Source organism: Odontesthes bonariensis, chromosome 17 (assembly GCF_027942865.1).
Source record: "Odontesthes bonariensis isolate fOdoBon6 chromosome 17, fOdoBon6.hap1, whole genome shotgun sequence".
NCBI lineage: Eukaryota > Metazoa > Chordata > Actinopteri > Atheriniformes > Atherinopsidae > Odontesthes > Odontesthes bonariensis.
In genome coordinates, this window is record NC_134522.1 from 28,027,125 (window position 1) to 28,041,109 (window position 13,985).

Consider the following 13,985-nt stretch of genomic DNA (forward strand, 5'->3'; position numbering starts at 1 on the left):
GGCAGTAATGTTTATCAAAGATGGAACAAATGATGTAAAGAGATTCCATAAAACTAGAAAGTTTAAACAGAGTGACACAGTCACCATTGATGAGAAAAGGTGGTAAATCTTTTAATGTTTCAAGCTCAAAATTTGGTCTAATGTCGCTGAGAGCTATTCTCTCACATTCTTCACTTTCCTCAGGTTTGAATGGACATACTGTAATTTACAACAAGACAAAAGCAAACGTCAGAGGTAATAAAACCAAAGTAGGAATCTGTATACTCCCTACTCAGTTCATGCCATTGTGTGTTACCTGAAACACGAATGAGCTACGGATGAAATAATGATAACCACAAGAGGAAAAGAAGAATGCCATAAATCTAAACTATATTTTACTTGGTATGTGTTTATAAAAACAAATTATACTGCATGTATATTAAGATCTGCAAAGCACAAAGAAGAAAAAAGCTTGTTGTTAAGCTTTAGGTATTATATTAATAAGTCCTTATACATTATATTATTGTTAAAAACATCTAACATATTCTGAATTAATTTATCTTTTTAATTCCATCTGCACGTCTCTTCTAAAAGAATAGATCCTGAGTCCTGTAAGAAACATCAACAAGAAAAAGTTGACTTGTAATATTTAAACAAACACTTCACTGTGTGTGGTGCTAATCTCAGAGGCATTTTTGAGGGCTGCATTCCATTTCTTGCTGGACAGTTGAAGAACATGCACAATAACAGAAACTCCACAAAGTGGAATGAGGCCCTCATTAATACACTCATGTTTGTCCGATTTCAAAAATCGCATCCCCAAACTGAACTTTTGTCTAATTTGAACCTTTATTTAACTCTACATCTCATCATTTTTATTACAGTATTGCGACTTAAGGTGCACACAGAGAGGCGTCCAAAAATGACGAACCCCAAATAAAAATTCAAATGGGTGATTGTGATCGTGACTTGGTGCAATGAACTATCAGGGGTTCATATCATCTTCAATGAAATAAAAGTCAAAGTAAATGTAAGAATCACTTTTTATCCATTTATCTTGTAACTAGGTGGGTTAAGTGGGGACACTGTCTGTATTACTGAGACACAGTTATCAGCACTGAGATAGTGAAAACAAATAGATGACTGAATGAACCTATTACTGAACCTACAACATCCATTGTACACATTTCCACACTCCGTTTACAGATAAGCAAACTTGTCTTGAGCTGAGACTGACTCATGACTTTTGATCTTAAGTTCCCGTATATGACTGAAGTTGCATCATACAGTGCGTAAATTGGAACAACTAAAGTGCCAGTTATGTGGAAGGTGTGTAAAGTCACGTGATCTGTCTACTGACCTACAAATGATATTGTAAAGTTCTGGACACAGATGGAGGAGAAGCAGAGGAGTTGAAAAACTTGTTTTGCGTCTTAGTCTTAACTTTACTCTAAATCACTTTCTCTATCATTTCTGACCAATTTAAAGCTGATGGTCACTGCGAGCAGGGGAAACGTCCCTGTGACATTCCAAGTTTAAATCTATTTATGCAAGATAATTAGAAGCCATGTGGTTACCGCCACTGCTCAAGAAGCTATATGTCAGTCTAACAGCAGACGACCAGATAAGATATATTTTTAAACCTGTAAATCCTGGATGTGGCATCATCTCCTGGTGGGCGGAGCTTACCTGGCAGGTGAGTAGTTGCTGTTCCACGCTGTCCTGCATGGTTGATGAGCAGGGAGCTCCGGCAGCTTGGAGGCTCCTCTGGGCTTTCAGCAGCCACAGCTCCAACTGGCTGACCCTCTCAAGACACTCGTGTAGAACACATTCATGGGAGCTGGGCCCAGGCTGGGATCCCTGGGACACAAACATACACACCCAACTAAAGCTTTCTGCTCCAGGGTCGCAGGTAGAGAGAGGAGGAGGGCGCGTGCTACAGCTTTGAAAGGAGTCTACCTGAACAGGTCACACCTGTAATGTTGATTTAAACAAACGTTTCTGACCTGCAAGTCTGCTTCTCACACCTCCTGTCTTTTTCGTTCATTTGTGTTTCGTCTGCCTCATTATCTCCCTGTCTGTCGTCCACTTGCTCTGTTTCACTCCCCCCCTTTTTTTTTTTATCTCTGCTCCACCCACATGTGGCAGAAAACACTTCCTGGAGCAGTGGCAGGGCTCCGGTGACAGAGTGACAGAGACTAAAAGAGTTGGCCTCAAGCAACAAGGGTGGAGCTGAGGAAAGGCAGAGGGCCAGCTCACTAAGCAGTGAACTCTGAATTCAAACACCTTCCTACTTCCTCCTCAGACTGTGAGAGCTGTTTTCACTTGCCTGATGAAGGATTCAGTATTTTATTTCAAAGTCATCTTGTTGTCTTGTCCTGTTCATTTTTAAACTTTTGCTTTCATGTTAAACTGACTTGTGTTCATTTTCATGTTGTTATTCTAACCCATCACTTGACAGACTGATTTTCTTTCATGACTGAGCTCTGTGTACAGTTTTAAAGGAACAACTTAGGGTGTAATGCAACTTTAGCAGCTGGTCAACACCAAAAGTCAACAATCGTGCTTTAAATGTCAAAATTAACCACACAGCTCAAATCCTCTTCAGCTTCTATCCTGCCCAGACCTGATGCGCTTTTTACTTTTCTGGCCCAATTTTCTAGCCCAACATTTTCAAGACACATTTTTAATATTTTTTTTTAAATCTGCTCCAACAAAAAACAAAGTAAACTCATCCTTTAGGTATTTTAAATCATCACTATATAGTGAAACTTTAACAGTGACTATTAGAAGTCAAATTGAAAGGTATGACATTTTATTTGAGTATAGATTAGGTTACTAATTGGACATATAAAGAGCACATTATTCATTTTCTGATGAGGTTTGATACATTTTAGGATCACAATTTTTTAATTATTCCCCCCCCCGTTACCTGCTGGATTGTGCTTGAGTGTAAACTGAGAAATCTAAATGGAAAATGTGATTAATTCTTCTTGAGTTAAATATAAAGGAAAGCAGAAAAGTAAAGTAAAGTAAGTAAAGGACAGTAAGTAAACAAAAAAAATTACACCAAACTGCACATAGGTTATACTATAACAACAACAAATGTTATTTTTTTTTATTTGCGGCTGTTTCATCGACTCAGTCGCTGATTCTTATTTTAGTGAAACCAGTCCCCAGCTCTGCATCCATCAGTACAAAATCACAAGTTTTGGGGAGCAGAAGTGCTCACTCTTGGGTCTCTGTGTTATCCAGAGGTGGGTGTGTGTGTGTGTGTGTGTGTGTGTGTGTGTGTGTGTGTGTGTGTGTGTGTGTGTGTGTGAAGGCGCTGAGGCCTCTGCTTGCTCTGCCGAGTTAAGGCTAACTGTGATGGACTTGTGAAGGATTTTAGAAGGGTCTTTCCAGATATTTGAAGAACTGGGCTCTGAGATGCTCCAACTGACCACATATTCGTCTTACTTAGTGTTTCTGACCTTGCACATCTGTAGTCTTCTGTTTTCACACAAGACCTCGTTTGAGTGTCTTCTGGGCTGGTATCAAATGAGTGTCATGTAGGTACGTGTGTGCATGCTGTGTGGATAAACTAGGTATGTCTTCAGCCCTTTGGGGTGGTTTCTACACAGCCCCCCCACCCCTTCCACCCATCCATGCAAGCCCCCCTCTGCCCTGTCATAAGCTCCTGACACAGGAAAAGAGAGACGGAGGAGTGGATCACTGGGTTTATTTGTATATGTTTTCCTGTTTGGATATGCACACAAAATGTAAGACAAAAGACAAAGTGAAACAAAGTAGTACAGCACATGCCATGTAAGACCCCTCTGCTGCTTTTAAGTGAAAATTTTGTTTCTTCAAAAGTGGCACGTTTTTTTTTTTTCACAAACATCAAATTTAGTTGTGGTAACCACCAAATGGGAAGCTCACTTTTTCACTTGCCAGCAGCAGTTTGTTAAGCGGTAATTAATGCCAAAGCAGTGCATTTCCATGGCCAACAATCATCTTAAAGCTTTCTAAAAATTACAAGCTGTATTCCAGAGTGTGAAAATAAATCTGCTGATTTATAGCCAAGCAGAAATCTTTCTTGCAAAGCAGAGGCTGAGCAATTAAATTAAGTAATAAATACTCGATTAATCAACCAAGTCTGTAAACAACATACTCCACTTTATTACGTATAACTTCAGCTTTTGGATATAGAAATGGCAGATGTCTATAAGCAGGCAAGCAGGAGTTTATTTGGACAGATATGCTGTGCATCAGCTGATAAATGAGCCCAGAAAGTAAATGAAAAAGTCATCAATCAAACAGTTAAATCTTAAATCAACAGCCCTATATGATATATTATAAAACATGGCTTAAAAATATGTCTATCAATATACTTGTTTCTGTCAGTAATAAAAACATACCATCCAATCAGAGTAAAGGTCCATGCTTAATAAGGGCTGATACAAACAATTAAAAACCATCCAACCCGCATGCGAAATTCCAGCAGTCTGCTTTCAAATATTTTGGTACAATAATAACCATCAACCTGCACAACCCTTGTAGCAAATAATGTGCTGTGTCAACCTGACTTCACACTGGTGTGGACTTGTCACACAATGAGCAGAATTATTCTCTGCTAGGCAGTGCTAGCTCAGCAATCCTTCACATAAACATACAGCTAACCTAAAAAAATCGTACATCTTTGGTGCACATCTGCTTCGATTTAAAAATTTGGTTCAGTCCTGCATTTCATTAAGCAGTACCGTGAGAAACATTCAATTTAAATGTAAACAAAGGACCACGCTTCTTTCAATGTCTGTGATCTTCTGCCATGTAAATGCACCGACACTGTTAAGTGAGACATTTCTAAAAGAACTCTGGACTTGGTGCTCTTGAATTGCTTCTAGAATGAGAGTTGAGTGAGTTTTGAGGCTGTATTTAAGACTGTCTTTACCTGCCGTACACACTGATTTGGCCCAAAGGGAGAAAAAAAAAGTCAGTGAATTTGGTTCCTTTTGATCATCAGATAGATATTTTTGTACATTGCAATGTGTGCAAAAAGATTTTTCAACGATTTCATATTAAATACTATTTGAGGCAGGAATATGCAGTAAATACTGCATGCTGTACTGCACAGTAGCATGAGGTAGACATTTTTTTTAATACAGCCAAGGTTTGGTTGTAGACAAAGAGAATTCTAGAAAAAGACAGAAGCAAGTTCCAGTTGAGGTCAAGATTTGAGTGGAAGCCTTGGAATTAAAACTGTATTCTATAGTGGGTTGCAAGTTTTAGTGCTGCATTCAGAGGAATTTGGGAATCGTTCAAGAGAAAATTGCTCTCTGTTTGTTTCTCTAAAAAAAAAAAGTGAAGGTTTGGTTTTAGAAAAGGGCTTTAAAGACAGCTCAAAACATAAATGGCTCTATGTTATTGTATGTTGGAATTTAAATATCCTTTGTATGGACAAATTTACGAGTTGGTGATGATCAATTTCGACAAATATGGGGCTTCTCATTTTATAGTTTTCTAGATTTATTTGGAACTTTTGGTGTAAATGTTGTAAAAAAGCATACGATTCTAGAAGAATTCAAGAGTTCAAATGTAAGTTGACCTAAAATGACATAAAGGATACCAGGATTAATCACAGAGGATTTTCAAGGAAGCATGGAAATTGAGACTTAATTCTTAAAAGAGGTTTAATACTGGTTCTAAAGAGAGGATTTAGCAGCTCTGCATTTTACTCAAAAAAAGATTCTGGAGGGTCTTGAGCTGCTTTCAGGAAAGAAATGGTAGAGTTTATTCTATAAGAGGCAGTGCAATCTAAGCTTTCTTGGAGTGTTTGGAGAGTTTGCAGGCAACTGCAGAAGGAGCTCTAAGTTTACATTGAGAAGAGAAATGAAACTTGTAGTTGAAGAAGTACTAGGAGACTACACATCTCTGAGACCTAGAGTCAGGCTTGGAGACGTTAACAGCCGAGGCCGTGTTTACCATGCTCTCAGGCAGTGACTGAGTTCTGACTGTGCCCACAGGTTTTGATAAAGCTTCAGGTGAACTTGCTTCTGCGGTGTCAGAGGAGCCCTCAACATCCTGAAGAAACATGAGCAGGGTTAGAGGATCAGTCAGGTCAGTCACTTACTGTAAATAAATCAACCTCTTAGTCTAGCAGGTTACCACGAGATACGCTATTACAAAGTTACTCAAACACTCTCTGTAACATATTAAGGAATTATGTTACACAATGTTAAAGGTCATTTTCTGTTATGATATCAATCAGCTGTATTGCAAACAATTCTGCGGGTCTTACTATTTTCAATACATATTCCTATAAAATGCTGTTTCTGGACCATTTGTTCCTCCTGAATATGTTTTATTCCTAAAAATGGGTCACAAGTTTAACTCCTGGTCATCTGGACTTTGCTGAGTGCCATGCTGCTGTTTCCTTTACCTATATCTGTTTCTATCATCTCCATACTATTGGAATTAGATAATATTATAAAGACAAAAAAAGTTTAAGTCTGCTGCGTGCAGAAGTTTTAGCACAAACGGGTAAATGTCAGTTTCTGAATAATAAATCCTTAGAACTCAAGACATCTTGTTAGTAGGATCATCTGATTACTGGATTTTATTGGACTTTCAGAGAATAAGACATTATAAACTACTGGCAGATGATTAATCCTGTTCAAACAACTGAGAATGAAGCTTTTAATAATGATCCAGTGGCAGTTTTTCACAGTCGTTACCTTTTTGTCCTCTGCAGCCGTTTCAGTGCTTTGTCCAGCAGCAGCTTCGGCCTTCTCTGAGACTACAACTGCAGGTACCTAACATCAATGACAAATATCATAACTGTCTATTCAAATGTACAAATCAAGCTTTTAATGGCTAAAATGGCTTACAAATGCTGTTTGATACTGCCCTCTAGTGAAAGAACAAAATCCAAACTTGCAGATAAAGAAGGTTGAGAGAGTAAGAAGCTGACATTAGCAGTGACTGAGGAGATTAATTAAGCATCAGGAGAGGAGTTGATGTCACAAGAAGAAAGATGCTACAAGAGGTTAAGAAAGTGAAGCGACTCAGTACCAACAATGGAAAGCAGTGACCCAGGTCAGGCATTAGTCATAAAGTGGTTACAGGTGGTTTAATTGTATCCAGGATGTCGAGCGTATGATGTCAGGATGAGTGATTTAATCTGTGTCTCATCTGTATGAGAGACCTAATCAGCTTTCGCATTATGTCCTAATCATGGAAAAATAGTTGATCAAAGGGATCACAGGGCAGAGAAAGAGTATGGATGAAATGCTTTCCACTGCAGCTGTTGATCTTCTTTACCTCAGGTGAAGCTCCAAGGAAAGCATCCCAGAGCCACCATAAAACCCTTCCACCAATATCTTCTACTCTTGGCTCCTCATTCCTTTTATTCTCTGTGGCTTCTTCAGCCTGGAGCACGCCCTGATGCTCCTGCTGCTGACATGGAAACACATTCATGTGCAGAGTCACATGGAGGAGGTCAATTTGATTGAATCTTAAGTGGAAAATAGGCCTTTTCTAGTAATCCTACCATAGAGGTTTGTTTGTTGGTTGCTAGGATATTTAAAAAAAACCTGTCTACTAACTGAGTGTATTTTTCTGCAGATACTCTGTAGCCTATAGCCAAAAGGCTTGGGCAGCAACTTTTGGGCAGAGGATGCGCAGCTGCCAGACAATGACAACGTTAACAGCCATATGGTTGTTAACGTTTTAGTTTTAATTTAGTTTGCCTGAATTATCTTAATACTATCTTACTGTTTGTTTGTTTTTTTGCTAGTTTTAAAATGTAGCACTCTGAGGTCATTAAATTGATGTAAAGTGCGTTATAAATAAAATATATATTATTATTATTATTATTAAAGAGGAGGGACCAAGTTTAAATGTTGTTTGCAAAAAGTAACAAAAAAAAAGAAAAATTTATGATTAGAAACTTATTCTTTTAATTCCAATTAATGAATAACAACAATTGACTTATCGAAATAAAAAATATATAGACTGGTTTTAAAAATATATATTTTCAGCAGAAAGATCCTGTCACTGTTTCAGAGATCATGCTTTTACAGTATCAAAGGTTAAAGGTTAAGTTAACAGTTAAACCAATGAAAGAGCCTTTTGGGGTTGGAAAATGCTTCAATACATCTATGAAATAAAATGAAAAAAAAATTGATTTTATAACTATTCTAATTATATTTTTATCATCAAACCATGAGCAAAGAAAATGGTGATACTTTTCATTTTTCAAACAACAGCAGCATACTGCGAAATTAGCAATTTACTGCAACCCGATTTAATTTCCTGAACTCAAGCGCATTCCGTTGGGCTGTTCTAAGTAATCTACCAAACTGCTGCTTTGATTCCTCGAGTAAATGCAATATGGCAACATTATTAAATGTAATGGAAATATTCATCTGTTTATAAGGGTCTTAACTGAAATATGAAATAATTCTTTGGTGTTTTAACAAAACTTGAATACGATATAAAAACAAAACACAAAATCAATGTTCCAGAAGCTGTACTTCAAACAGAATGTACCGTATGTAGAATTGATAATAATAAAAAAATATATATATAAATATGTATATACATATTTATATGTACACAATTATATATACAGTACTGTGCAAAAATTGTAGGCAGGTGTGAAAAAATGCTATAAAGTAAGAATTCTTTCAAATTTATAAATAACTATTTATATTTATCTCTATCTGTTTTTTATCACTATAAACATTTTTTATATTTAATTTTACTACCCTTTGCATTCTAACCAGCATCGATTCTTATAGGTACTCTTACATTAAATTGGCATTGCATTCATTTTGTAGGATTCTAGTCAGGTGTATGATTAACCAATTGTACCAGGCAGGTGTGTAGAAGGCTTAAAACCGGGTGAGGAACAGCCAAACTCTGCTACTATGGTGAGGTTGTGGAAAGGTTTCACGTCACAAGTCATACACCACAAAAAGACTGAGCGTTTCTCTTTAGCAAGCATTTCTCTGTTCTGCATTTTGTTAGCTGGTGAAAATAATCTATTGACACTTCCATTTGTGAAAGCATTATTAGTTTACAGCATTTTTTCACACCTGCCTAAAACTTGTGCGCAGTACTGTGTGTGTGCGTGTATGTGTGTGTGTGTGTGTGTACATATATATACATGGACATTAGTGGAATTCTGCATGCAGAATATAAAAGATGACACTTAAACAGTTTGTTAATGAGTATGTATGCATGCAAGTAGTGTTCCAGCATGACGGCATGCCACAATTTGCAAAGGAAAACAAAGGCAGCCTAGAAAATCTAGTTTTACACTTTTTGATTATATGTGAGAATTTTATCAAAAAGGCTCATCATTTTAAAGTCACACACTGTTTTGAAGCACAGTAAGAGAAGTAATTTTTTAGTCTGTATTGTGAAACTGCAGCCTTTTATGCCATGGACCAATAGAGCACTTACACACTTTGGTGCGAGGCTGAAATGACTGTTTACTCTACACTAGCCCTTACAGACCACAAACATTTTTCAGGGTTTGTTTTTCCGATAGATGAAATGCAGGTTTTATCATTATCTAATTCTTGTTTCATGTACATGTGGTAATAGTGACAAATAATTCTTCACTTGTGTATTGTGAATTGGATGAGATGGCTCCCTTGTATTCTTACCTGCGTGTCATGAAGTCTCCTGGACTGTCTCTGTTCAGGAGAGGACGGCTCCACAGTCTGCAGTGTGCCTCCAGATCGCTTCAGTATGTCCACCTCTAAGTGGACAACTCTGATTTGGCCTTGCTCCTCCTCCTAACACATAATACAAAGCACAGTTTTGGTGTAACTGATTGTTTATTGTTTTGTACACACAATATCTTCAGGGTTACATATAATCTATGCAACAGAATTATAATTGAATTCATACTTTAGTTAGAGGTGAAATCAATGTAGAACACTTCGGTTAGTATTCAGAATAAGCCAGTAACATTTACTAAAAGACAGACAAGCAAATCTACTTTTTAAAAATCTCAATTAAATTGTTTCTTCTAAACACAGACAACATTAATGCTCTTATATTGTAAACCTTCTTTTTCACCAGACTCACTTCAGCCACCTCAGAGGTGGATGTTTGGAGTTTGGCGGACACTTTAGCTTGAACAGGAGTGGAAGGCTGCTGAATGAACAGGGCAGGGACTTTCTGCAAAAAAAAGTGAGACAGAGAGTTGAGAAAAGGCATCTAGTTGAACTGTCTCACCGGTTGACTAGTTAACTGATGGACAGACCTTCTCCAGTTCCATTAGCAGAGTCTGGAGCAGTTCCACAACATTAAATACGGTCAGAGTCTCTTCAGCCTTCTCTGGAAGACAAAGGCCTGGTTTACATTTCTGGATCTCAGCTATTGTTCTTCTCATTGACTGGATCCTCTGCTCAATCATCTGTGCACACAAGGAAAGCAAAGAGAAAAACAGAAAATAGTGATTAATCAAATCAAATCAAATCAAATTAATTTGTATAGCACATTTCATGTACGAAAGAAATCAAAGTGCTTCACATAAAATAAAAGCATGCAGGGAGTGGATGAACTGGCGGCCTGTCCAGGGTGTACCCCGCCTCTAAAATGAATACATGAAAGAATATAAAGAGAAACAAATAAAATAATTTAAATGAATTTAAAAACAAGCAACAGTCCAGATAAATTAAAAGATACTGTGCAGATTTCATGCATAGACACATGAGAACAGAAATGTTTTTAACCTAGATTTAAAAATGTCTATATTTGGTGAAAGTTTAATCTCCACTGGCAGTTTGTTCCACTTGTTTGCAGCATAACAGCTAAATGCTGCTTCTCCATGTTTAGTCTGGACTCTGAACTGGACCAGCTGACCTGAGTCCTTGGATCTAAGAGCTCTGCTGGGTTTATATTCTCTGAAGACATCACAGATGTATTTTGGGCCTAAACCCCTCTGGGATTTGTAAACCATCAGCAGGCTTTTAAAATCTATTCTGTGACTGAATAGCAATGGTTTGATTCTTATGTAGCTTTGCTCACACAATTGACCATTAATTCCAGTTTTTCTTCATACGGACAATGACTCCCTCTAAAAAGAATAAAAAAACTGAGAGAGAGAGAGAGAAAGAAATGCCTCTATTAACAGGTCTTACCTTCAGGCTATCTTCTTTGGGGCTTGGGAAAGCATCTGGAGATGATAGTAACGCCTTAATCTCAGCCACATCATCCTCCATCCACTTTACTTCACTCTCAATAGCCTCCACCTCCTTAAAAAGATACCAAGATGTGAATCATCAATATAACTGGATATTTAAAAAAAAAAATTGTAAATGATCAAAAGGATGACCAGCAACAAAACAAAAAAGAAAAATAAACAAATCAAATAAGATTTTAAAAGGACAACAAGAACTAAATCAAATACTCACGGCAGCTGCATGCTCTAGCTGAGACAGGGGAGCTGTGAAGCTGTCTTGAACATCGGCCACTTGACGATCTGCTTCATTCAGTTGTTCCTGGAGCGCTGTGATGTCACAAACCTGCGACATTTCCTTCAGGACTGAGCTGAAGCCCTGGAGCGTTGTTCGGATCTGGGCTGCATCATCCAACACGAGCTGTCCCAAAGTTTAGATTTTTTTTTAACCAAGATCCAATTTTGAAACTTTGAAACGTTGTAGAGCCTAATAATACAATACGGTGAAGTGCTTATAAAGACAGAGCAATAAAAGGACAGAGCACAGTGCAGTGCAGTTACCTGCAGGGCATTAACGTGGCTGCTCAAGCATTTAGCTGTGGTGTATGTGCAGGGAGCAGTAAGCCATGACTGTGCCTCAGCCATCCAGCTCTTAGAGCTTTTGATCATCTCTTGATGCTCTTGAAGCCACGTGTGTATCTGAACAGAAAAATTGTAACTTTGCAACACTACCAACCATTAAAAACCCTACCATACCGTTGAAAAGTACTCACTGCCTGATGAGAAAATACCACTAATAATACATAGCTGAAATAGCATGAACATCAATTAAATACAGAGTTCCGAGTTAGTTGATCCAGACATTAAAATCAACATACAAAGTTATCATCTCCTTGATGTTTATAAAAGAAAAAAAATCTGTAGACATGCAACATTTTAAGAAAGAAAGAACAACATCAAAGCAGGGAGATAAACGCCGGCCGTTTCATACTTTAAAGGGGACAGCATAAACTGAGGTGTTTCTCACCTTGCTGAGTAAGGTGGTCCTCTGCTCTGCTTGTTTGGACAGCAGTGAGTGAAGCTGCTGGACCTCCACCAGTCTTTCTGTGAGGACCAGTGCTTCCTCAGGCTTCTCCAAGTCTTGCATGTCCACTTCCAGAGCTGCCAGACGGGAGTGCCACTTGTCCAGCACGTCCCACACACGCTGAGCACAGATACAAGCACCAGTGAACACTTAGTGATGATGTAATTATACTACATATATTTATATATATATATATGTACTTGGGGTGGACATGATAACAGAAAAAAACTAAACATATGATGTTAGATTGGAAAAAAATTAAATACCATAGCACATTACAGAAGTGGGTTCAGTTTTTAGCAGCATTTCATTCAGTTTTATTTGAAAGTTTAAAGTTGTCCACATTAGGCAAATGAAAAATAACAAACTGAACAAACAAAAAAACTTAGAAAATGATTCAAGTTACACAACTGTAAACACATGCACACTGTATTGGTAGTACCTCTGAGGGATACCCACCTTCTGTGTGAATTTTGCTTCGGGCACAGTGGGGCTTCTTTCTTCCAGCGTCCTCTGAACTGATCCGAGGCCGGCTTGGATATCAGACAACTTTGCACCCAGCCTGTGGACAGGACCGCTCCTCTCCACTGCCTCTCCCACCTGACAGACCAGTCAGGGACAAAAATGATCAATTACAGGAGATAACGCCTCCTTTCCTTTCAGACATGCAGCAAAACCTTTTTTAAAAATGAACAAGCCAGCTGTATATTTGAACTTTCCAGTATAGGAAATGTCTTAATGGGAATCTTACTAGGTTGACGGGAGTACTAAATAAATAAACAAGTTGCCTCAGAGAATCCCATATACAGAAAAAAAACAACAGCTTCACTTTGAGCTTGTCCTCAACAGAAGGGCATAAGACACACTGTCAGAGCCTTACTGATCTCTGGATTTTCTTAACATGATCAGGTGCAGCACACAAATGTCTTTTGAAGAGTGTCTGAGCCAAATTAATAAAAATGTAAGCCGAATGATTTCTCCTTCATTTTGGTTTATGAAAAAGCTCTAACCTTTTCTCTCTGGTAAACATTGTGTGCACTGTGACTCCTTCTGTCTCTGTGGCGGTTAAATCTAAATGAAGTAAAGGGACTTATGCGGATTACTTGAACAGACTGATAAAGCCATTAAAGTATGTAAATCTAAAATCTTGGGAATGAAGCCTATATAAATATTCAGTTCGTTATGCTGTCATAAACATCTGTTTAACAACTGTCTTTTTCCTCTGGTCTACATCGTAAAAATTTTATTTTGCTTTACATGTTCAAGCAGCCAAAAAAATGTTTCAGAAATTGTGTTCAATGCACAAAATCAGATTTCTAATATGTGCCACTTAATTCTCCTGCTTTGAACTGTGAAAGCTAGGATTTTTTGTACCTTAACTTCTACTTGTTCCAACGACTTTGTGACTTCCTGCAGTTGGCTGTCAATCTCAACCGGGACCAGAGTGTACATGTCAGAGTATTTCATCTTGAGGCTCTCCATGATGCGCTGCAGTAAAGCTTTTTGGACAAACAGTTGGCTGTAGATCTCCTGAAAACACACAGAGAAAAAAATCTTATAAGAAAAAAGAAAGAAAAAAGAAAAAGGGAAATGAAGAACAGCTAATAAATGGTAAGTGTAAAGCAAAGGACAGAAGGGTTGAAAGGCTAACAAAACTTTGAGTACCTGGAACAATATTAATATAATACAAAGTAAAAAAGACCAACACCTTTAAGAGCACAACCTATGTCGAAAGGGTTCACT

General features: G+C 37.8%; 1 protein-coding gene across 7 annotated transcripts in view; it reads right to left on the minus strand.

Annotated features, from left to right (window-relative positions):
- The window catches only part of LOC142366757 (nesprin-2-like), a 91,843-nt gene that overhangs the window by 66,137 nt on the left and 11,721 nt on the right, over nucleotides 1–13,985 (minus strand). For 3 of the 7 annotated variants that reach the window (XM_075448719.1, XM_075448717.1, XM_075448722.1), the window contains exons 11-23: nucleotides 13,617–13,772; nucleotides 12,702–12,842; nucleotides 12,186–12,362; nucleotides 11,720–11,857; nucleotides 11,394–11,579; nucleotides 11,121–11,234; nucleotides 10,241–10,393; nucleotides 10,063–10,155; nucleotides 9,636–9,767; nucleotides 7,282–7,416; nucleotides 6,696–6,773; nucleotides 5,944–6,042; nucleotides 1,669–1,839 (exon numbers count right to left, since the gene is read on the minus strand). In XM_075448719.1, coding sequence (XP_075304834.1) covers nucleotides 1,669–1,839; nucleotides 5,944–6,042; nucleotides 6,696–6,773; nucleotides 7,282–7,416; nucleotides 9,636–9,767; nucleotides 10,063–10,155; nucleotides 10,241–10,393; nucleotides 11,121–11,234; nucleotides 11,394–11,579; nucleotides 11,720–11,857; nucleotides 12,186–12,362; nucleotides 12,702–12,842; nucleotides 13,617–13,772 — 1,773 coding nt within the window. The remainder of the gene's footprint in view (nucleotides 1–1,668; nucleotides 1,840–5,943; nucleotides 6,043–6,695; nucleotides 6,774–7,281; nucleotides 7,417–9,635; nucleotides 9,768–10,062; nucleotides 10,156–10,240; nucleotides 10,394–11,120; nucleotides 11,235–11,393; nucleotides 11,580–11,719; nucleotides 11,858–12,185; nucleotides 12,363–12,701; nucleotides 12,843–13,616; nucleotides 13,773–13,985) is intronic. The other 4 variants (XM_075448718.1, XM_075448721.1, XM_075448720.1 and 1 more) reach the window with 4 other exon arrangements.